Raw genomic sequence first — 25,799 nt, 5'->3', positions numbered from 1 at the left:
CAGTGCTTATATGTGTATTCTACTATTCATGTAAAAGTCTTGTGAAATTATAAAAATATGAATTTAAAAAAGAAAATAAATTTATAATTGCCTGACAGAGAGTCAAGGGTATCATAATTCAGAAATATTGAAGTCACAAAATATAGAAAATAAATAAGATCTGATCAGTGGAGAAATAAAACCATAGTGAACTATAGCTCTAAAACATTTTCAGAGAAGACTGGTATGGACATAAGCTACCTGTATGGGAGCTTCAAGGTATGAGAGTCAGCACCTAGAAGAAGTTAATACTCAGGGTGAATAACTGGGAAGGTAGATCTCTTTGTTCTCCTTGTACTGAGTTAAGAAGTAAGAAGCAAGACAAAGCATTGTGGTGGGGAGCAAGAGTTGAACAGAGGAGCAATGCCCCAATATGGGGAGCCCACACAGCAAGAATATAAGCTACTGTTCCTGGCAATTCATTCTATTTCTTTCTACAGTCATTCAAGATAGATGAGCACATGGGCAAGTAAGAATTCTAAATACAAAAATGAGCATAAAACAAAGTGTCATGACTATTTAAGGAAAACTAGTGCACTAGTGCAAGAGGCACCAAATTCAACAGAAAAATTAACGTCTAGAAAAAAGACAATAGAGCAAAAGGAAGAATTATTTATATATGTGTATATATAAGTATGTGACATCTTTATAGAAACTCAACAAAACAATGTATTCTGTAAAAAAATTAAATATTTAAAAATATAATTGACACAACTGAAGAACAAATTAATAAATTAGAATAATAATCTGACTAATTTTTAGGAATTATTGAGAAAAATCAGAGAAGTGAAAATATGAACAAAAAGTCAAGAGATATGAAGGACAAATTCAGAAGATCTAATAGGACTTACAAGATTGAAGAAAGAAGAGGAAGAAAAGGTGAAGGAGAAGTAGGTGGAGAAGGAGGAGGAGAAAAATTCCTAGGAGGAAGAAAATGTAAATGATCTACTAGGAAAGAATGGAACAAGTAAGTAAAAACCAAAATCATTATAAATCCTGTAAAACTTCAGATCTTTAAGGATTAAGGGAAAAATCTCAAAAGTATTCAGAAAAGGGGGAAAGGCAGTTTATATACAATGGAACAAGAATTAGATAGCTTCAGACTTTACTCAGGTAGAAGTTATGGGAAACATTTGAGGGAAAGTTATTTTAACTTAAAATCTTGTACTCATCTAAGCCAGCAATCAAATGAGAAGTCAAATAAAAATGTTCAATATCTAAAAGAAGTCATGAGTTTAACTCCCACAGGACTTTTCTATAATAATTGAGTGTGCAGCACAACAAAATAAACAATGAAACAACTAAGGAGGAAGACAAGAGATGCCAGGAAAAATAGTGAGTGAAGGCACTGATGGAATGTGGGTTAGCCCGAGCAGTTTTATTTATATAGTATGAAGAAACAGAAACTAAAAATTAATAAGTAAATGACAACCTGGAGAATGGGTGTCTGGGAAAAGAAGAATGGGTGCCTGAAAGTTTATTAAATTTTTCTCCTGGTAGGGGGAGACTCTAGTTACTGAATAATGATACCTAGATTCTAAATATAGGTATTAAATATTCAAAGAGACTCATTAAAAATAGCTGGGGAAATATTATGTAGAACTTCCTAGCAGTGATAAGGAGAAAAATGCAGAAAAAGAAAACTAAATTAAAGGTACCAAAGGTACAAAAGAAGAAATAGTTAAAATTAAAAATGAATAAACAACAGAAAATGTGAATGTCAAATATAGATAGCAGGAATAAGTTAAAACAAATGAGTAATTAAAATATTAGGTTTAACTATAGGGAGTTGCCAATGTTTGACATTTTGGCCTATACAAACATCAGTTTCATATGGTTCAAGTAAGTAATTGTTTGTAAATTATATTATCTTATTAAAATACAAAAACTTTCACATTTTTTTGACAAACCTATATATCGCTTATATGAGACACACATTTTCTGAAAACAATGAAGGCTAAAAATGAAGAGATAGCTGTTGACAAAAAAGCAGATGTACCTGTCAGACAAAATAAATTACAAAATAAAAGCACAATAAAAGAAAAATCCACTAAGAACTGTAAGAGCCATGGACTTTTAAGTATGTGACAGTTAAATTGGAATACATAAGAAAAAAAACTAACAAATGTATAGTCACAGAAGACATTAATACACATTTCTCAGAAACTGTTAAGTTTGAATAAACAAAAATCTTAGAGAACTCAAATAACATAATTAACAAGTTTGTTGTGATAGATTTAAAGGAAAATTTATAGTTTTTCATGGCACACAAGGAAAACATAAGAAATTGCAATACCACTCAGAGTTTACCCAGGTCTAGTTCTGTCCCCTGAAAGTAGAGGAAGATGTCATTTGTCTTTCCTAAACCCTGTTAGCTCCTGTCCACCAGAACACTGATCTTAACTAAATGGGCCTTTGAAACTAGCCAGGAAAATGGCTGTTTTTAAAATAAATTGTTTCTCTGGGACCTAGTTCCAAATAACATACCTATCCACCAACACCTAAGTTCCAGGTATGGGATGTGATTTCAGCACTCAAGAGGCTGATACTCTAATTAGGGGAATAAATTGTACACATAAACCATGAATGGTCAACCTGTGATGTAATCAAGTGCAATTATACCAACATACATACTCAAGGTTATGAGAACGGAGGAATCAAGAAAAGTGAGATGAGTTTGACCATCTGTGCTGGTCAGACATGTCTGAAATACTGTGTCCAGGACTGAGTATCTGATTTCAAAAAGCCTTTTGACAAGTTGTGCCCAGAGAGGGGCAGCCAGGATGGGGAAATATCTGCTTGAATGACTCTAACAGGAAACATGTCCTATGATGAAGGGTTATATGATGAAGGTGCTGGGGATATTTGGTCTGCAGAAGAGATTTGTTGGTTTAGGGCAACATATAGTTACAGGGCTTTGGAGTGAGACAGACCTGACATTGAACCCAGCTTCATTTTTTATTTGCTATATGATCATGAACAGGCCAATTAATTTCTCTAGTGTTCATTTCCTCTTTATGGAGTGGAGATAGTAAGGCCTATCTGTGGTGAAGATGATTGGTTACATGTTAAAAACCACAGTGTCTGACAGATGCTCCAGTGCAGGCTTAGAGTGAGCATGGGTAACATAGAGGGAGGTGAATCTGGCTCTGCCACTTAATATGTGTATGACATGTGGCCAGTTTTTCTTAGTCCTCTTGGGTTCAGTTTTTTCATGTTTTAAATGGGAATAATGACTCTTATTTCACAGGTGCCTGGAAATTTCAATGAGAATTCATGTCCAGTACTTTCACAGAGTACTCTGTGAATTCAGGAAAAAAAATGTCAATTTAAGTATCTGAGAAACTGTGACAACTAAGGAAAGAATTCATTAAGGGTGGTAAAATTTGAAATTAATATGAAAATATCAATAGATTTCCTATATGCCATTGATAACTAATTAGAAGATAGGGTAGGGAAAAAAGATAGTATTCAAATAGTACCACCATAAAAAAAATCATAGCCAAATAGTAATCAAAGGGGAAATGACAGAACTTTAAAGAAAATTTAAAAATGTTATTAAAACACATAACAAATAGATAAGTAAATAAAGACATCATATTTCTAAATGGAAACACTAAATATTATTAAAGTGTGAAATATTTCAAAGTTAACCTATAAGCTTAATGTATTGCTAATTAAAATAAAATTTTTTCTTATAATATAATACCTGATAAGCTAATTCTAAAGTATACACAGAAAGAAAAATCTTTAAGAATTACCTAAAACTTGTACACTTACTTAAAAAATAGATAAAATCAGTGGGTAAAAAAACCTATTTAATTAGTGATATTGAGACAATTAAAAACCTTTTAAAAAATAGTCCTCCTCCTACCTCACACAGCAAATATAAATCAAGTCAAAGAGGATTTGTGGATTCAATATATAAATGAACACATGAAATCATATGAGTACTCAATTAAATTATAGAAAAATTTGTTATAACTTTGATTAAAAAAATGGCTTCCTAAATAAGATTAACTCCTCATCCCCAAAGGAAAATAAGTAACAACAAAATAACAACACAACAAAGAGAACATAAATGAAATGTATGATACATATGACTTAAAAATTAAAACTGTATGTATGGCTAAATATAACATAGAAAATGTTAAAAACTGAATTAGATAAAGAAACAGAATTAGATAAATATTTAAAATACACTTAACAGACAAATTATTAGCATAAGGACATATAGAAGGAATTCCTATAAATCCATAAGAACAAACAATTTAATAAAATATGAGCAAAGGATATGAATAGGCAATTCAAGAGGAGTAAGTATAAATGACTAATAATCATATGAAAAGGAGCTAAGTCTGATTCTTAATCAGGAAATGCAAATTAGACAAGGACAAAAATATGTTCTATCAGACTGGCAAAAAAAAATGCTGATAAGGGATAAGATCAACACATCAAGAACTAGAAAGGAAGCAAGAACTCTCAGGTATTTCTGGTAAGTCTAGCTAAGCAAATTTTTTTAAAAGGCAATTTGCCAGACTTTCAAAAGTTAAAATGTATATTTTTTGGACCAGGAAGCTACTTTTAGGCATTATCCTCAAATAAATGTATATGCTATTCATTGAATAATTATATGCAATAATAAAAATATGGTAATATAATAAATAAACACATCCATATTATGGAACACTATAGGATGCAATTATTAAAAAGAATGATGTAATTCTGTACTGGCATGTAAAGATCTCTAGACATACAGTTAGGTTAAAAAAAGTAAGGCACACATGTGTATAATATGATCTCATTTAAGTTAAGGAAAGGACAGAGTAAGTGCAAATGAACATATGTGTAATTAAGTGCAAGAAAAAGAGAGAAAGGATGCACAAAGATACTGTTGTTTTTCATTATTTCTATAATAAGAAAAAGGAAACAAAGACATGAGTTTGAGGAAGGGTTCTTGATTAGTGACAGTGATATACCACCCATTCTTCATATTGGCTTAGGACTAGTTGGAATACATTAGCAAAGCTCTACCTTATCAAAACCAACCAACTCTGCTTATTATCATTGATTCTTTCTTGCGAAAGAAAGTATATATACACATATATGTGTGTGTATGTATAATCACTGCATATTCACTGTGGGGAGGCTGTGATCTTCTAATTTTACTTCTATTGATAGTCTTACTATACAAAATATTTTTAGAACTTTGATTTTGGAGTTGTTTGGATGACCTATGGGACATGATCTGCTAGATACGATTGTGAAAAAAATTCATCCCTTGTGAAAGTGCATGTACTTTGTAAAAACAGCCAGAAGGTATTTGCAACCAAGCTTGGTTGAAGAGATTGAAGATTTTACTGGCCAGTGATTCCTGTTATAGTTAAAACTATTGACTTCTTAGTGATACTGAAGTCAAGGAAGTGAGAGTGAGTCATGCAGAGGAAGGATCTTGCCAACCAGAGGGGAAGGAATGATAAATCCTGGAGGAAGTACAGGTGAGCTCTTCTTGAGGAAGAGTAGGTGGTCCCAATGGTTGAGGCATAGTGAGAGAGCTGAGCTGAGAAGTAGAGGAGATGAAAGTGGAGATTTAGAGGGGGTTGCATTCTGTAGGGACTTGGCTGGCTCTCGATCTTACTCTGAGTAAAAAGAGGGCATTAAAGGGTTTTGACTAGTGATGTTCAATTAGGTTTTAAAGAAATCATGCTGATTGTTCATTGAGAAAAGACTGGAGGGATTGAGCATGTAAAAAAGGTACATCTAGGCAAAAGAAGATGGTTGTTTGGACAAAGTTGGTGGCATCAGGGGTAGTAAGAAATAGTTGAAAACAAATATATTTTAAACATAGCACTAATGGTGTTGGGGGACAGATTTGACTTGGGGAATAAGAGAAAGAGAGATGTCAAGAATGAGAGGTTTTTGGCCAGACTACCTGGAATGATAGAGTTGCCATTTACTAATCTGGGAAAGATTGCAAGAAGGACAAGTTTAGAGGGAAAGCTCAAGTGCACAGTTTTGAACATGTCAAGACTGTGTAATTGCTGATAAAAGGCATCCGGTGTATAGGTAGATTGGACAGTGGCCTGGACAGGAGCCCAGATATCTACTCTATGGTCATGAGAAGTGGTGGGGAGGCCAACTATATCAGCATAGGTTCATGTAAGTGGTGACTGAGGAAGCATATGGAAGTTCTGGTCTTTTTCTATTTCTTCAATGAAAGAGGAACAAATTATTAGCTGAAAGTGAGGAGGGACAAAAGTGTTGGAAGTTTGGAAAGAAAGCAGAAAGTATAAAATGGTAATCCAGAAGAGCTAGTGACTAAAGGTACTACGATAATATAATGGGTAGATAGTATCATAATTTAGCTGCATTCTTGGACATCCTGGTCCAAGAATTGTTTGTTGGTGTGGGGGAACACCCCATATTGAAATTGAGTCTCAGGACATTATTTATATCTGAACACAGGTGACAACTGAACTTCAAACTGAGAACCTCTAGAATAGTAATGCTTCTTACACTTACACTCTAATGTGTCCACATCACTTGAAGATCATGATAGAATAAAGACTTTGCTTCAGAAGTTGTGAGCTAGGCCTGAAATTTTGTATTTCTAACAAGCTCTCATATGATATTGGTGAGAAGGATCAACTTGTGGTCCCTAGACCAGCAGCACTAGCATCACCTGGGAGCTTTTTAGAGATGCAGAATCTTGACCCAATCCCAAAGCTATTAAAGGAAAATCTGCATGATCTGTAGACCATTCATATACATAGGAAAAATTGAGAAGCACTGCCCTACAACACTGGTTTCTAACTTAGGCTGCACATGAGAATTACCTGGGAAACTTTTTATGAACCCCATCAAGCAGTGTATACCACAAAACAATTAAATCAGAATATCTGCAGATAAAGCCCACATATTAGCAGCTTTTAAAACTTCTCAAGTGATTCCAATGTGCAGCCAAGACTAAGAAGCACTGCTCTGATATTGCCATACTACAAGCTGCTGACTAACATGCTATGTTCCCCAAGAAGAACCAATAAAGCTCTCTGAGTTTGGGCCCACCCAGGTCTAAATAGGAAGACCAGTGCTTGGGCTGTCTGTTTGTATTAGACAAAATCATATCTCACACCCAGTGATCTTAATGGACCCCATACTTCAAATTACTCAGAAGAGGATGTCTACTGAGAGCATCCACCCAAGGTGGAGGTGTAGGCAGAAACACTTCACTTCCTTGAACAACCAAAAGAAGGATAACAACCAATTTAAAAACAAAAAACAACCAGAACTGCCAGAAAATCATTTGCATGGAAGTCCAACAACCAAGGAGTTAAAGAAACATTCATCCAGACTGGCAGGAGGGGCAGAGACAGGCAGTCAGGGTGGAGAAGACATGGGGCAAGGCAAGGCAGCGGACAGCACAGGCAATCCCACATTCGAGCATAGATTACCCCCTAGGAACAGTGGTGGAGTGAGACAGACCGGGAAACCCAGATATCAGCACAGGAAACCAAAGCCTCAAAACCCCTAACTATAAAAAATCTGTGGGGGTTATGGTGGTGAGAGAAACTGCCAGCCTCACAGGAGAGTTCATTGGAGAGGCCCACAGGGTCCCAGAATGTGCAAACCCACACACCTGCAAATCAGCACCTGAAAGGACACAATCTGCCTGTGGGAAGCAGCAGAAGTGACTGAAAGCCAGAGGAGATGGGAACAAGCAGCATTGTTCCCTCTTGGACCCCTCCCCTACAGACATTACCACAACAAAGCAAACAGCATTGCCCCACCCTGGCGAATAGCTAAAGCTCTGCCCCTTAGTACAGAACAGGCATGCTGACACAAAGAAATATGGCCTAAATGAAAGAACAGGAACAGGTTAAAACTCCAGAAAAAGAACTAAGTGATAAGGAGCTAGACAACCTATTTGATGCAGAGTTCAAAACACTGGTAATCAGGATGCTTACAAAATTGACTGAGCTTGGCTACAAAATGAAGGAAGAAATGAAGGCTACCCAAAATGAAATAAAGCAAAATACACAGGGAACAAACAGTGAAGGGAAGGAAACTGGGACTCAAATCAATGATTTCGAACAAAAGGAAGAAATAAGCATCCAACCAGAACAGAAGGAAGAAAGAAGAATGCAAAAAAAATAAAGAGATGCTTAGGAGAGGATGGGAAAACTTTAAGTGTTCCAACATCTGAATGATGGGAGTGCCAGAAGGAGAAGACGAAGAGCAAGAAACTGAAAACTTACTTGAACAAATAATGAAGGAAAACTTCCCCAATCTGGCAAAGGAAATAGACTTCCAGGAAGTCCAGGAAGCCCAGAGAGTCCCAAAGAAATTGGACCCAAGGAGGAACACAACAAGGCACACCATAATTACATTAGCCAAGATTAAAGATAAGGAGAGAATCTTAAAAGTAGCAAGACAAAATGAGAGAGTTACCTACAAAGGAGTTCTCATAAGACTCCTCATTAGCTTATTTCTCAAAAGAAACCTTGCAGAGAAGAAGGGGCTGGGGAGAAGTATTCAAAGCCTTGAAAGGCAAGGACCTACATCCAAGATTGCTCTATCCAGCAAAGCTAACATTTAGAATGGAAGAGCAGATAAAGTGCTTCCCAGATAAGGTCAAATTAAAGGAGTTCATCATCACCAAGCCATTATTATATAAAATGTTAAAGGGACTTATCTAACAAATAGAAGATCAAAAACTATGAACATTAAAATGATAAGAAACTCACAACTATCAACAACTGAGCCTAAAAAACAAAAACAAACTAAGCAAACAACTAGAACAGGAACAGAATCACAGAAATGGAGATCACATGGAGGATGATCAGTGGGGAGGGGAAGGGGGAGAATGGACGGAAAAAGTACAGGGAATAAGAAGCACAATAGGTACGCACAAAATAGACAGGGCAAGGTTAAGAATAGTATAGGAACTAGAGAAACCGAAGAACATATATGTACAACCCATGGACATGAACTAAGGGGGGTGGCGAAATGCTGGTGGGTGGAGGGTGGTGCAGGGAGGAGGGGGAGAAAGGGGAGAAAAACACTGGGGTAACAGTAATAGCATAATCAATAAAATATACTTTAAAAATTACTCAGAAGAAAGTCTTTGGGAGAATCAGTCTGTTGCATCAGGATGCAAAACAGTAAAATTTTATTCATGTGACCATTTGGAGATGGGTCTTAAAAATTCCTATAGCTACAACTTGTTGAACCTTCTTTCTTTTATGTGGAAGTAAAAATATCTGAGGATGGGCTGGAAATCCCAAGTAAAAAGGGATTTACTTGCTGGGGCACTGAGGTATATCTGGATCTAATGTGAACACAAAATTCCAATTAAGATGTTTTATAACAACAGTTTGTTGTCATTAGAATGAATCTTGATGAACCTGTTAATAAACCATAAGAACTGAGAAATATGACTGTGCATGAAAGGTTTTTTTTTTAAGATTTTATTTATTTATTTTTAGAGAAGGAAGGGAGGGAGAAAGAGAGAGAGAGAGAACCATCAATGTGCGGTTGCTGGGGGCCGTGGCCTGCAACCCAGGCATCTGCCCTGACTGGGAATCGAACCTGCAACACTAGTTTGTAGCCTGCCCTCAATCCACTGAGCTACGCCAGCCAGGGAAAGTTTTAAATTTCTGATGATGCTTGATGTTTATTTGATTATATTTGCTAACATCTTTTTGGTTTTGAGAAGTTGGGCCATTACATAATTGAGAAAGTAATTCATCTAGGGTAATTTATCATCTTTAATAAATTGCAATTCAACTCTAAAGTTGCCTTTGATTTTTTTAAAAAAGACATGGTTTCCCAAAAATTAAGAGCTAAAGGGAGAAATTAAGCAAACATATTTAAAACTTGTATTGCCCTGGCTGGATGGGTCAATTGGTTGGATTGTTATCCCATGCACCAAAAGGCTGTGGGTTTGATTCCTGGTCAGGGCACATACCTAGGTTTGTGGGTTCAATCCCTTGTCAGGGAGTGTACTGGAGGCAATGGATTGATGTTTCTCACATCGAAGCTTTTCTCTTTCTCTCTCTCCCTTCCTCTCTAAAATCAATGAAAACATAGCCTCAGGGGAGGATTAAAAAACAACTAAAAAACCCTCCTTCTATCTGTGTTCTTTTCCTTGCCAGTGCTTTCTGATTGCTGGTGGAGTCTATGGGAGGTACCAGGGCCCTGGGCTGGGGATGTTTTTAGTACTCTCTGGAAAAGAGATTTTGATTTTTCTATTCTTTTCACTTAATTTATACTAATTAATCAGTAATCAAGTAATTCAGAAAAAGTTTTATCAGAGCCTTCATGCTTTGGTATCAGTTTCAGGGAGTTCGGGCTAGAAATCAAAAAAAGAGAAAAAAAGAGATTCTAAATTTGGGGCAACCCTTTAGTTTAAATGGATAACTTTGGTATGCCGGAAGTCATCCCAGTGAGAGAGAAAATAAAGAAATTGGATTAATAAACGCTCATTTCTGATTAAGAAAAAAGAAGGGAGATGGACATGTCCATTAGTTTGACTGCATTTTTATATACATTTTACTATGTGTATAAAAATATCATGTTGTACACCTTAAGTATATATAATTTTATTAAAAATAAGATTAAAATATTAAAAAATGAACAGACTCAAAGAGTATAATAAAAATAAAAACATCCATTTATGATTTTTTAAAAAACATAGTAACTCTTGTCCACCACCACTTTCTAGACGTGCTTTCTTTCATGGTGTCATTTTGTGCATGGCTGGTTTGTTTTATGGGACAATCTCTACTCTCAGTGACCAGCTTTTAGAATAGAATAATGCTTATTTCTGCCAAAAGAGCCAGGGGTTGTTGAAAAGCAATATACTCCATGTTTCCAGCCAGAGACTTTAAGATGTGCCTCAGGTAGCTTATTAACACAGAGCAAGAATAGTGCCAGAAGTTCATGGTGGGGGGCAGCATTAAAAGGATGAAGGCCAGACTGGAGATAGAGTGTATAGTGAACTAGTTCCATAAAAAGGTATATAGTGATTGCAGCCATTGTAGTTTATTAGTACCTGTTATTCTGAAAGCTTCTAAACCTCCAAGGGGGCTCAAAAGGAAGAAAAATTTGAAAAAGTATGCATATAAAAGGAATATCTACTAAGGTGAGTTAATTGAGTGATGCTGCCTACTTCACAGAGATCAAGTGGGTGGGAAATTATTTATTTTGTAAAGAAATACAACACACTGATTTGTTGATGTGATAATGTCTTTCCCCTGAGAATTGGTTCAAGTGGTTTTTGCACTTGACAGGTGTTAAACAGTGATGGGTGTTACAGACAGGCTACTATGCACTGCTCCTCTCCCATTGTTCAGGACTAAAGCACCCCTTTCTGTCCTGCTGCTGGGATTGTTGAAGCTGACAGCTTAATGCAGGTCAAATTCCCCTCTGGTGGCAGTTCCCATCTACCAATCCCCTTGCCTCAATGCTTCTGAAGGGTCCTGCCATCTCCTGAGCACCCTCTGGGATCCATAGAGGCCTCTGCTGGGACTGCATCACAGTTCACCTGCACCATCTTGCTTCTTCACTCTCCACCCGATAACCTTCCTGCCGTCAACCATCTCAGAGTCATACGCTGCACTGAGAACCCACTTGCATGTATGTAAATATGCTCTGCTTGAAGTGTAAGAAATATTTTATAAATACCAAAACAACTAGTCACTCTGAGTTGATAGAGCAAAAATATTGAAACAGGTTAGAAAATAGATGGCAGATCTGAAACCTAAGCCTTCCAAGAGATGCCAAACCTGAGAAATTTACATTTGACTGACCCTTTTTCAGCAAATATTCCAGAATGTGCTGATTTACTGTGCATATATCTACCCAGAGTGCAGGCAGATTGCTGATAAGCCTTTCTAGAACAGACCAGCTGGTATCAGGTGTAGGCTGTGGAGATAGATCCTTGCGAGAGTAGCCAATAAGAATGTGCTTTTTCCCAATTTCCCAGTTTCTTTTTTTTTTAATCATTGTTCAAATACAGTTTTCTCCTTTTTACTCCCAATCCAGTCCCCCCTCTCACCCTCCCCACTTCCCTCCCATTACCACCCTCCCCTTAGTTTATGACCATGTGTCCTTTAAGTTTGTTCCTGTGAACCCATCCCACTGTCCCCTTAAATTCCCTCTTCTCTCCCCTCCGGTCACCGTCAGCCTGTCCTCTATTTCAGTGTCTTTGGTTATATTTTGCTTGTTTCTTTGTTTTGTTATTTAGGTTCCTGTTAAAGGTGAGATCATATGGTATTTGTCTTTCACTGCCTGGCTTGTTTCGCTAAGCATAATGTTTTCCAGCTCCATCCACGCTGTTGCAAAGGGTAGGAGCTCCTTCTTTCTTTCTGCTGCATAGAATTCCATTGTGTAAACATACCGTAGGTTTTTGATCCATTCATTTACTGATGGGCATCTTGGTTGCTTCCAGCATCTAGCTATTGTAAATTGTGCTGCTATGAACATTGGGATGCATAGGTTCTTCTGAATTGGTGTTTTGGTATTCTTAGGATAGAGTCCCAGCAGTGGAATTGCAGGGTCAAAAGGCAGATCCATTTTTAGTTTTCTGAGGAAGTTCCATACTGCTTCCCATAGTGGTTGTACCAGTCTGCAGTCCCACCAGCAGTGCGCTAGGGTCCCCTTTTCTCCACAACCTCTCCAACACTTGCTGTTTGTTGCTTTGTTTATGATGGCCATTCTGTCTGGTGTGAAGTGGTATCTCACTGTGGTTTTAATTTGCATCTCTCTGATAGCTAGCGATATTGAACATCGTTTCATGTGTCTTTGGATTTTCTGTATGTCCTCCTTGGAGAAGTGTCCTTTGCCCACTTTTTAATTGGATTCCTTGTCTTCTTAGAGTGCAGTCTTGTAAGTTTTTTATATATTTTGGAGATTAAACCCTTGTCCGAGGTATCATTGGCAAATATGTTTTCCCATACAGTTGGTTCTCTTTTAATTTTGATACTGTTTTCTTTAGCTGTGCAGAAGCTTTTAATTTTGATGAGGTCCCATCTGTTTATTCTTTCCTTTATGTCCCTTGCTCTAGGGGACATGTCAGTAAAAAAGTTTCTTCGTGAAATATTTAGATTTTCCTACCTATGTTCTCCTCTAGGACTTTAATGGTGTCATGTTTTATATTTAAGTCTTTTATCCACCTTGAATTTATTTTTGTATATGGTGTAAGTTGGTGCTCAAGTTTCATTTTTTTTGCACGTGGCTGTCCAGTTCTCCCAACACCATTGGTTGAAGAGGCTATTTTTATTCCATTTTATGTTGCTGCCTCCTTTGTCAAATATTAATTGACCATAGAGACTTGGGCTTATTTCTGGGCTCTCTGTTCTGTTCCATTGGTCTATGTGCCTGTTTTTATGCCAGTACCAGGCTGTTTTGATTACAGTGGCCTTGTAGTATAGTTTAGTGTCGGGTATTGTGATCCCTCCTACTTTACTCTTCTTTCTAAAAATTGCAGCTGCTATTCGGGGTCATTTATAATTCCATATAAATTTTTAAAGTGTTTGTTCTATGTCTGTGAAATAAGCCATTGGTACTTTAATAGGTATTGCATTGAATGTGTAAATTGCTTTGGGTAGTATGGACATTTTGATGATATTGATTCTTCCAATCCATGAAAACAGTATATGTTTCCATTTGTTTGTGTCTTCCTTGATTTCTTTCTTCAGTGTTGTGTAGTTTTCTGAATACAGGTCTTTTACCTCTTTCGTTAGGTTTATTCCTAGATATTTTATTTTTTCTTTTTGCTATTTCAAATGGGATTTTTTCCTTGATCTCTGCTTCTGCTGTTTCATTGTTGGTGTACAGAAATGCATTTGATTTCTGGATATTGACTTTGTATCCCGCTGTTTTGCCAAATTCATTTATTAGGTCAAGCAGTTTTTGGGTAGAGTCTATAGGATTTTCTATGTATACTATCATGTCATCTGCAAACAGTGACAGTTTTGTTTCCTCCGTTCTGATTTGAATACCTTTTATTTCTTTTTCTTGTCTGATTGCTGTGGCTAAAACTTCCAGTACTATATTGAATAGAAGTGGTGAAAGTGGACAGCCTTGTCTTGTTCCTGATCTTAATGGAAAAGGTTTTAATTTTTGCCCATTGAGAATGATGTTGGCTGAAGGTCTCTCATATATGGCCTTTATTATGTTGAGGAATGCTTCCTCTATTCCCACTTTGCCGAGTATTTTTATCATGAATGGGTGCTGTACCTTATCAAATGCTTTTTCTGCATCAATTGATATGATCATGTGGTTTTTTGTCTTTGCTTTTGTTTATGTGATGTATTACATTTACTGACTTTGTGAATATTGAACCCATCCTTGCATCCCTGGAATGAATCCCACTTGGTCATGGTGTATAATCTTTTTAATGTATTGTTGGATGCGGTTTGCCAGTATTTTGTTGAGGATTTTAGCGTCAATGTTCATCAGTGATATTGGCCTGAAGTTTTCTTTCTTTGTTGTGTCTTTATTTGGTTTTGGAATTAGGATGATGTTGGCCTCATAAAAAGAGTTTGGGAGACTCCCATCTTTTTGGACTTTTTGGAATAGTCTGTGAAGGATAGGGGTTAACTCTTCCTTAAATGCTTTTTAGAATTCTCCTGTGAAACCATCTGGTCCAGGGCTTTTGTGTGTTGGGAATTTTTTGATTACTGCTTCAATTTCTTTTGTTGTTATTGGTCTGTTCAGGCTTTCTGCTTCTTTTTCATTGAGTTTTGGAAGATTCTATTTTTCTAGAAATTTGTCCATTTCACCTAGGTTTTCAAATTTCTTGGCATACAGCTCTTTGTAGTAATTTCTTACAATCCTTTGTATTTCTGTGGTATCTGTTGTAATCTCTCCTCTTTCATTTCTGATTGTGTTTATTTGTGTCTTCTCTCTTTTTTTCTTGATGAACTTGCTTAAAGGCTTGTTGATTTTGTTTATCTTTTCAAAGAACCAGCTCTTGGATTCATTGATCCTTAGAATTGTGCTTTTAGTCTGTATGTCATTTAATTCTGCTCTGATCTTGGTTATTTCCTTCCTTTTGCTTGCTCTGGGCTGCCTTTGTTGTTGTTCCTCGAGTTCTTGTAGATGTAGGGTTAGGTTGTTTGTTTGGAATGTTTCTAACCTTTTTAGGTGGTTCTGTATTGCTATGAACTTCCCTCTCAGGACTGCCTTGACTGTATCCCATAAGTTTTGGGTTGTTGTGAGTTCGTTTTCATTTGTTTCCAGAAACCTTTTGATTTCTTCCCTAATATCATTCTTGACCCATTCCTTGTTTAATAGCATGCTATTTAATCTCCATGATTTTGAGTGTTTTTGGGTTTTTTCCTTTGGGTTGGTTTCTAGCTTCAGTCCCTTGTGGTCAGAGAAAATGCTTGGTATGATTTCAATTTTCTTGAAATTCTTGAGGCTTGTTTTGTGTCCTATCATGTGGTCTGTCTTTGAGAATGTTCCGTGTACATTTGAAAAGAATGTATATTTAGCTTCTTTTGGATGGAGGGCTCGGTATATATCAGTAAAGTCCATTTCATCAAGGGTATTGTTCAATGCCACAATATCTTTGTTGATATTTTGTTTAGAAGATCTGTCCATTTTTGATAGTGGGGTGTTAAAATCTCCCACTGTAATTGCGTTGCTGTCCATATCTTTCTTGAAGTCCTCTAAGATTTTCTTTATGTATTTCGGTGCTCCTATGTTGGGTGCATATATATTTACAATATTTATGTCTTCTTGATGGATTCTTCCCTTGAGTATTATGAAGTGACCTTCTGGGTCTCTCTTTATGGACCTTTTTTGGAAGTCTATTTTGTCTGATATGAGTATTGCTACCCCTGGCTTTTTTTCCCCTGTCCATTTGCTTGGAAGATTTGTTTCCAGCCCTTCACTTTCAGCCTGTGTAGGTCTTTTATCCTGAGGTGGGTCTCTTGTAGACAGCAGATATGTGGGTCATTTTTTCTTATCCAATCAGCTATTCTATGTCTTTTGATTGGAGCATTTAATCCATTTACATTTAAGGTTATTACTGATAGGTACTTATTCATTGTCTTTTATATACGTGTGTTCTCTCTCTCTCTCTCTCTCTCTCTCTCTCTCTTTTTCTTCTCTCCTCCTTAAAGCAGTCCTTTTAGAATCTCTTGCAGAGCTGGTTTGGTCGAGGTGTATTCTTTTAGACTTCTTTTGTCTGGGAAGCTTCTTATTTGGCCTTCTATCTGATTGAGAGCCTTGCTGGATATAGTAGCCTTGGTTGCAGACCTCTGGTTCTCATTACCTGGAGTATTTCTTGCCATTCTCTTCTGGCTTGAAGTGTTTTCATTGAGAAGTCAGCTGTTAGCCTTATTGGGGCTCCCTTGTATGTTACTTCCTTTTTCTCCCTTGCTGCCTTTAAGATTCTCTCTGTCTTGAAATTTTGTCATTTTAATTATGATGTGCCTTGGGGTGGGTCTCTTTGGGTTCCTCTTGATTGGGACTCTCTGTGTTTCCCGGATTTGTGTGACTTTTTCTCTCATCAAATTGGGGAAGTTCTCCTTCATTACTTGTTCAACTAGGTTGTCGATCCCTTGCTCTTCTTTTTCTCCTTCTGGTATCCCTATTATATTATACGGATATTATTACATTTTATATTGTCTTGCATTTCTCTTAATCCCTCTTCATTCTTTCTGAGCTTCTTTTCCTTTTCTTGCTGTTTCTGAATGTTGTTTTCTACTTTGTCCTGCAGATCGCTAATCCGATCTTCTGCTTCATCAATCCTGCTTTTCATTCCTTCTACTGTGTTCTTCAGTTCAGAAATTGTATTCTTCATTTCCTCTTGACCTTTGTTGAGAGTTTCTATTTCCTTTTTCATGTTTATATAGTTTGCAGTGAGATTGATGTAGTTCCCCTCTAATTTCTGAAATCTCATTGTGAGTTCATTGAACTTCCTGGTAATCATTGTTTTGAACTCACCATCTGATAGTTGAGTTGCCGCTGTTTCATTTAGCATTTTTCCTGAGGCTTCCTCGTTTCCCTTCAATTGGGGGTTGTTTCTTTGTTTTCTCATTGTTCGTGGGTTTCTTCTTTTTTCTTCTTGTTTGTTAATTTGAACTGTCCTGACTCCCTGTAATTATGGTGTGAACTTCTGTGGTAGAATATTTGTGCGTTTCAGTTGTGCAATCTCCTTCGTGTATCCTGGTGTTCACAGCTTCCCCCTACTCTTTTTTGTGATCAGTTGGAGGAGTAAGGCAAAATGGTTTAAGACAGCAAGACAGTATACTATGATATTTACTTTAGCAGCCAGTAGAGAAGGGATGGGTTATCCTTTGGCTCCTTATAGTGTTAACCGTGATCCTCCACCCCACTATCCACATTTTGAAAGGATGGAAAGAAGGTAAGACTCTTATTGGGGCTGAGAGGATTGTTAGTTGGATCTAGAAAGCTGTGAGGCTGTGGGAGGTCAGCTTCTAAGATAGGGTTGGACTAAAGATTGGTATATAGGGGTAGTGAGTAAAAGAATAGAGACAACCCCCACAATAGTATAGTTCAGAAAATTGCAAAGTGGGCTGAGATCAGGTAGGGGTATTGAGAAGCATTTACAATTGTATAGACTAGGTCTTACTAGCAGTAATAGTAAAGTGACAGTCTTGTGGCAGAATCGATGAGGTCTAGATAACAAGAATAAAGAGTATAGAACCTTGAGAGGTGTATTAATAGAACACAGATGAAGGATAGTAACTTATCAACACCTTGTGACTGAGATACCAGGGGGAACCTATCAAATGACAGTATAACCAGCCAAGCAAAGAAGATTATACAGAAAGAAAAAGAATACCAAAATATTATTAAAATAAAAAATGTCGGAAAAGTGAGAAAAAGATAATACAAATTTACAGTAACTTGCAAGATTAAAAAAAAAGGAAAGAAAAGCAGAAGATGTAGTGCAGGAGAGATAAATTTGGAGTGGAAAGAATAATATTAGGTTGAATGGAAGAGAAACATAAGGGATTGCGAGATAAAAATAATGAGAATTGAAAAAAAGTCACATAAAACACAAGATAAAATCAATCAACCAACAACAGCCAGAGAAACCAAACAAAGCCAAAACAAACAAACAAACAAACAAACAAACAAACAAACAAACCTCTTGTTGGTTTCTAACTGGCCAGACCAGTTTTTCTGATCTTGCTGGCTTCAGCTTGCTGAGGGGCCTTTGAAATGCTTCTCTCTCTCCCAGCCAGATCTCAGCAAGTCTGTCAGGTACCCTGGGCACTCCCCAACACACTGGCATGCGAGAGTCAGTCTTCCCAACGGTGCGCGAGCCCAGCCGTTTCCAGCTCCGTGTTCCCTGCCAAATCGCACTCTGACCGAGTGTTGGCGCCTTTCCCAGCTCCCCCCGGTCGGGCTAGCTGGAAATTTCTGAGCCACTACTGTAGGAACGCACCCAGCACCACGTCCCTCCTGGGATCGCAGCGCGTGATTCCTGCCTACCTATGGGTTGCAAGCCGAGCACGGCCCGGCTTGTACTCTCCACCGATCTGCACTTCCACCAGGCTAGGGGTGCGGGCACTTTTCCAGGCTGCCCCTGGTCTTGTCAGCTAGAGGCTCTCACTTCTCCCCGGTCTCTGGGCAGGTGTTCATATTCCCTGCGCGATTTTTTCTCAGTCCAACTGGCCAATCTGTTCCTTCTAGCAACCCGTTCTCCCCTGGAGTTGCTCACGCCCTGTATTCGGGGAAGGGAGGGAGCAGCGACTTCCCTCTCCCGGGAGCCCTGGGGCAGACCCCGGAGCACCGGGGCGGGCCTGGGGTCTGCACACCCCTAGACCCCGCGCTGATCCCTGGGCCCCTTTTGTCCTGTAGCAGACTCCTTACCGTCTGGTTTTCCAGTGAGTGCAATAATTTTTGATGTCCTGCTTTCAAAAGTGATTCAGTAACCTAGCCCACTTGCTCTGTTTCTCCACCGATCCACGAGTTTCCCCCCTCTTCACAGAAGCCGAGAAAACCACTGCCTAGAGTAAAGCCACCATCTTCCGTCCTCAGAATCCCAATTTCCCAGTTTCATTATCAACTCTGCTGGGACCTGGGAAACCTGCATAATTCTCTGGGAGCCTGCTGGACTTTTTCCCATTTGATTTAACTGCTTCAATCTCCTTTACCATTAGAAAATATTTATATTCTCAAAACTGTCTCTGACCATCTTTTTGTCAAAATAAGACCATTTCATTCTGATGGATATGCCACTACTGTCCTCAAGTCTGACCAAAGTAGAAATTTGGCATTCTTCCCACTATATTATTTTCTGTACTTATTTCAAGACTTGCTGATTTCATCTCCCAAATATCTCTATAGTTGGTTCCTTTTTTTTCATTCCATCTACTTCTTCCCCAGTTCAAGCACAAATTATTTCTTTCCTAAACCATTATAAGGTTTTTCTATTGTTACTTTGCTTCTAGTCTTCAATTGGAATTCCATCTCTAACATCTATTAAATTCTCTGAAGTTACTTGTTCTCTTCTCCCCATTCCTCTTTTTTTTGTCTCTATAAACTTTCCTTGGGAGGTCTCATCTATATCTGTGGGTCTGATTAATGTTGATATGCCCAAGATATACTGAAAATGCCCGAATATCCATCTGAGACTTTTCTCCTGAGGTTTGGACCTCTGTATCTAGCTGCCAATTCTTCAAACTCAACTTGTCAAAAAAAGAATTGACCATTCACTCTGCCCCTCCAACTGGATTGTCCTCCTCTATTTCCCATTTCAATGAATTGCACCACTTTCTTTCTACTCAGTTGTACAAGTCATAAGCCTAGCTGTGGTCTTCAATCTGTAATTTCTCAATTCACATCATTCATCTCTGTCTTCTTAAATATCTCTTGGTCCTGTCTGTTATCACCATGACAATTATTGCTAACACAATCTCAGCCCAAGTACTCATCTAGAATATTTTTTAACCTGGATTTCTGCATCAGCCTTTTAACCGGTTTCTTTGGTCTCTGTGTTATCTTTCTGTAATCCCTTTTTCATAGGATAGTGAACATGATCTTTATAATCTTCAAATCTACATTCCTCTGCCTGAAACCCTTCAATGCCTCACCATTGTTCTTATACCAAATATCCATGGCTTATATAAACTCATTATGGTCTGGCCCCTACTTGCCTCTCAAACAATCTTCTCCCCATACGCTGCCACTCTCACAACACTTCAGTCATTGGAATATCTTAGTTCTTTTAATGTACAATGTTTTCTCTTACCTCTGGACCATTTTGCACCATGCTTCCTCTCCCTGAAGGCTCCATCAGTCCCAGTTTGCCTTCTCCTTTGCTTTACTACTTATTCTTCAGTCTTCCAATCTCAATTTAACTTTTACTTCCTCCCAAAAGCCTTCAATGACCACCAAGTTTGGTTTAGATATTTCTCATTTTTAGCTCTCTTGACATCCTCTTACTACCTCTGTGGTAACTCTTATGAACTTCCATTGCAATTGCTTTTTTATGGTTAGCTCTCTGAGGGTAAAAATCATATCTGCCTTTGTTATTCTTGTATCCCTAATTGCAGAACTATATCTGGCACAAAATGCATGCTGAAAGAGAATCTGACTTGATTGATGAGTTAATAAATACCTTGGCATGAGCAACGCCCTTTTCTGAGAATGTCATTCTTTGTACTCTTGCTCACTAGGCAAATTCCTGCTAACCATTCAAGCTCCAATATCATGCCTTCCTGACTTCCTAGGAGAATCATAGAACCCAGATTTCTGCTTCCCATATCACACTCCTCCCCATCATCACTTTTTGTCAAATGTTTTGCTCACGAGTCTGTTTTTGCACACCAGACTTCAAATACTCTGATGGCAGGACCTGTCTTTAATGTTTGTTAGCACCCATTACCTGGTATGGAGCATGTGCTCATATACTCGCTAAAGGTAGAAGTAATCGTAATAATGAACCTGGGCCCAATTTTCTTCTGAAGTTGATACATTTGACAAGGCAATTCCAAAAAAATGCCCCACATGATTTGTTCATGGAAGTATTATTATAATGAGTGTTTATCTTATCATAGGTACTGTTCCTAAGTTATAGGATTTGAGGTTCTCTCATTGCATTGAAATTCGTGTCTCACTTAGCTTTGCTTAGATGTGTTCATGTCGAATAATCTATGCCCACACTTACAGTATTCCAAATCAAATTTTAGGCAAAAAAGATTCCTAGCATCATAAATCATTTGAACCAGTTTGAGAATCATGTTAACAAAATGCAGGCTCTTTGCCTATCTCTGAATATTTTTCAGGTTAATTCTGTTAGCTCTATGTGAAAAGAAGATGATATACACTTTTATAGGTTAACTATTGAAAATATTTAGATCAGTGCTTCTAAAACAAAGGTCATTTTGCAGTCCATGAGACATTTGGCAATGTCTGGAGGCATTTTTAATTGCCACAAGTGTGTGGGACAGAGCTAATGGCATCTAGTGGGTAGAGGCCAGGGATGCTATTAAAAATTCTATGATGCACAGGGCAGCCTCCCACACCAAAAAATTATCCAATCCAAAATATCAATAGCACCTAAGTTGAGAAGCCCTGATCTACATGAAATAAAAATTTCACACTTCATTTAGGCATACTTTTCTCTACAACTAGAAGACCAGAGTATATAGTCCCATCCATGTGCCTTGTTCTTACATTATGATTTGAAAAATTCTCTAAAATGGTATTTTAACATCTATCTCATGGGTTGTTATATAAATTAAATATGGTAATAGATGGAAAAAATCTTAGTTCAGTATCTGGTAAATAGTAGGTCACTCAATAAATATTTGTAAAAACAAGTCTGTGAACACATAGGGGGTAGGGTCTAGGGGTGAAAATAAATAACATTTACCCTGAGTTGTTCCTGAGCTCCTCACCCTTTTTAGGATCTGTGCATGTGTCACGGCTTCTGAGGATAGTTTAGAGAAGAATAGCATTGACAAAGATCCAGGGAGATGCGTATACATACTTTTTGTTCTTCTCGCTCTACAGCTGCATTGCATTTTTCTATTCCCCAGTTTCTCAAAAAGTCTCTGAGATAGCCAAAGAGGGTTCCAATTCCATATCCCATGTAAGTGAAAACCATAACGTGAAGAGGTGCTTCCTCAAAGGATTCAACAATTGGCTTATAAAAATGTGGCTTCCCATTTTGCTGAAAACACAAAAAGAAAATCAAAGGTTAGCACTCTACCAATTACAATAAAGTATGATACTTAAAATTTTGGACTTTCAGCTATTTGGAAATAGATCACCAAAAAGGAAATCAGAAGTGTATATTTTATTCTACAACCCTCTAAAGAAATAATTGATTAATGTAAAAATTCTCATCAGATGTTAAATCCATAAGTGAGCAGTTACTGAGGAATCAGGTTTTTATAAGATGACACAGTATCATGCACAGGTTACTACATAATCACAAACCCGGGGTTACTACCTTAACCAGGTGATCAAATTCCATAACAAATGTTGGAACAATTAGACACTTTGTGATCTTATTATATTGTAATATTCAATATATCAATGAAACATTTCGGCAGAATTTAGTCAAGCTCTTATATCTAATTTCCATTTCACAAGTAATATCAGGATAGAGGAACATGGTAAATTGCTTCATGAAGAAACAATCAGATAATCCACAGTATGGAATTCTCTATATGACAATTGGCTTGGCCTTTAAAAGCAAAAATAAATAAGTAGGATTACATCAAACTAAAAACTTCTGCACAGCAAAGAAAACAATCAACAAAATTTAAAAACAACCTAGGAATAAGAGACAATATTTGCAAATCATATACCTGATAAGGGGTTAATATCCAAAATATATAAGAAACTCATGCAACTAAAAAACTAAATAACCCAATTAAAAAAATGGTCAAAGGATCAGAACAGATAGACATTTTCCCAAAGAAGACATACAAATAGCCAACAGGTACATCAAAGGTACTTAAACATCACTAATCATCAGAGAAATTGAAATTGCTTTGAATAATGCAATTGTGAATAATGAGATATCACCTCATGCCTGTTAGGATGGCTATCATAAAAAACAAAAAAACAAGAAATAACAAATGTTAGCAAGTGTGTGGAGAAAAGGAAACCCTTGTGAACTATTGGTGGGAATATAAATTGGTACAATCATTGTGGAAAACAGTAAGTTGCTTCAAAAAATTAAAAAATAAAAACCCCATTTCTGAATATATATCCATACAACATTAAATAAGTATCTTGAAGAAATATTTGCATTCCCATATTTATTGCAGCATTATTCACAATAAACAAGATACAGAAACAATCTAAGTACCCACTGATGGCTGATTTAATAAAGAAAATGTTATACACAAACACACAAGAATATTATTTATCCATTAAAGAAAGGAAATCCTGCCTTTTGCAACAACATGGATGAATCTAGAGGACATGATAGGATAATGAAATATGGGGGTATGGGAGCACAGTGAATGTAAATGACCATAATATAGGATAAAAAGTAAATGTCATAAGAGTCACACAGATGGAAGGACCATATCACATCAGGTGATCAGAACTGGAGTCCTGAAAAGTGTGGAATTGGAGCCTAGTCTTGATGGGAGATATAGCATAAAGGTAGAGAGCGCTTGCATGGGAGTGAGACTGCCTGGGTTCAAATCCAGGCACTTTCATTATATGACCCTGCCCTCGAATGCCTCAAGTGTAACATGGAGCTAATAAAGGTTGTTTTGAAAATTAATGGAGCCAGTAATATATGCAAGGCACCTGCCATAGAGTAAGAACTCATGAAATGTTAATGATCTTCATTGAATCTGAATAGGGATGATAGATGAAACTGTTAGAATGGATTATGCTGCTTTTAAAGAAATTTTGGAAAGGAAGAGAAAGAATATGTATAGAGCCCTGGACAATCTTACACATAGAAAGAAATGGGAGAATGAGGGTCCACTAGGAAAGAGCAAGGAGAAGAGAGGAAAAAATGGGAGGTTGAAGAAGAAAGAGTGGTTGGTGATGGCTGAGAAAGACCATTGTATGTGGGAACTCTCACAAGAAAACTGGACTCCTCCTTCACAACATACACAAAAATGAACTGAGAATAGATCATAGACCTCAATGTCAGAGCTAAAACAGTAAAACTCTCAGAAGAAAATATAGAAGTAAGTATTCATGATCTTGAGTTAGGCAAAACCTTCTTAGATACGACACCAAAAGCACAAATGATAAAACAGATAAGTTGCACTTCACCCAGTTTAGAAGTTTTTGTGCTTCAAAGGATATTATTAAGAAAGAGAAAAGACAACTCACAGTACTGGAGAAAATGTTTGCAAATCATATATCTGATAAGAGTTTAGCATCCAGAATACACAATGAACACGTGCAGCTCAATAATAAAAAGACAAAAAACTCAATTAAAAAATGAGCAAAGAATCTGAATAAATATTTGTCCAAATATATAAAAATGGCCAACAAGCACATGAACAACCAAATTATTATTCTTAAAGGTAGGTAAAATGTAAAGCAGCTCTTTCCTCAGTAGAATTCTCCACTTTTACCCTAAAATGTTTGAGTTGCCATTTATTTCTCTTCTAAAATACTTTGGACTGTCATTAGATATGGTTGAAGTTATACAAATAAAGCAATGCCAAAGCTCATGAAAGTGAAGTGATAAAAGAATGATGAGAGTACACAGTTCTTCCTTATTTGGAAGAGTATCAATATCTTAAAGTTGTCTGGGGATTTTAAAATATAAGTATTTTAACCACAGCCTTGTCATGTATTTAGAAATGCTTTATGAAACAGAGATTTCACCCCTGGTATAATTAATATTAACTTACAGGCAGACCCTGGAAAATGATGTTCTACATGATACACTCCAGGTGGAAACCTCCTATCTATGAGATCTCATGATCAGTCAACTCAAATTGTTCAGATTGCTGAGATATATTAATACATGAAAACTTCAATTAAAATTTATTTTTTCCCATTGTCTTAAAGCTCAAGCATTATACCTATCTAAAATATTTTTATTGTTATTTTATTACTATTTCAACACTAAACCAAACTTTACTGAGTGTCTGTGTTTCCAAATGCTCTGCCAGAAGACAGGGTGTTCTTACAGATAGACTACAGGCTGACAAATAGTACCAGAGAGACATTTACAGTATTGTGGGTACTGGGAGGAAGATGCATTTAACAGTGGTTGGAAGCAGTGTGAAGCTTTCATGAATAAGAAGTCAGTTGACCAAAGGCTGGAAGTATGAGGGCTGGAAGGATAAGGGCAGTAGGAATGCATAGATAGAAAGATCCCCAAGATAGACTGAGAGCATCTGGGGCAATGCTCATCAGACTTTCTCCTAGGCCACTGTAACCACCTTCTGGATGGTCTCTTTACTCCATCCCCACTACCCAAATCTTCAGTTGCTAGAGTGCTCCCTAGAGATGCTCATCAACAAACAGGGTTATGGAAAGGATACATACCTCTGCAACTTTTGGGTATTCTTCACAGTGTACATAATCTAGAATGTGAGAACCAAGGTAAATATCTTTCTTGCTCATCACTCTCTCCTCATTGGAAACATGGTAGGTGCTAAATAAGTATTTGCTGATTGACTCAGTTTATTGACTATTACTAAAATACTGAAGAGAAAATTCACTTAACTTTGGGAAACCCAGCACATGTATCAAATGTATTTATTACCTTTTATATACATTTATCTAATCCATGACAAATCTCTATTCAGAAGTGTTGGTTTTCAGCA

The 25,799-nt window shown here is 37.2% G+C and overlaps 1 protein-coding gene across 1 annotated transcript in view; it reads right to left on the bottom strand.

The window, feature by feature from the left end:
- SPTLC3 (serine palmitoyltransferase long chain base subunit 3) overlaps positions 1-25,799 on the bottom strand; it is a 152,669-nt gene that overhangs the window by 96,005 nt on the left and 30,865 nt on the right. Inside the window, exon 2 of the mRNA XM_045833316.1 lies at positions 22,022-22,204. Coding sequence (XP_045689272.1) covers positions 22,022-22,204 — 183 coding nt within the window. The remainder of the gene's footprint in view (positions 1-22,021; positions 22,205-25,799) is intronic.

Source organism: Phyllostomus hastatus, unplaced genomic scaffold (assembly GCF_019186645.2).
Source record: "Phyllostomus hastatus isolate PE091 unplaced genomic scaffold, TTU_PhHast_1.1 phas_contig_17, whole genome shotgun sequence".
Lineage (NCBI taxonomy): Eukaryota > Metazoa > Chordata > Mammalia > Chiroptera > Phyllostomidae > Phyllostomus > Phyllostomus hastatus.
Note: the sequence above shows the minus strand (reverse complement) of the source record. Positions and strands in the feature narration are given on the sequence as shown.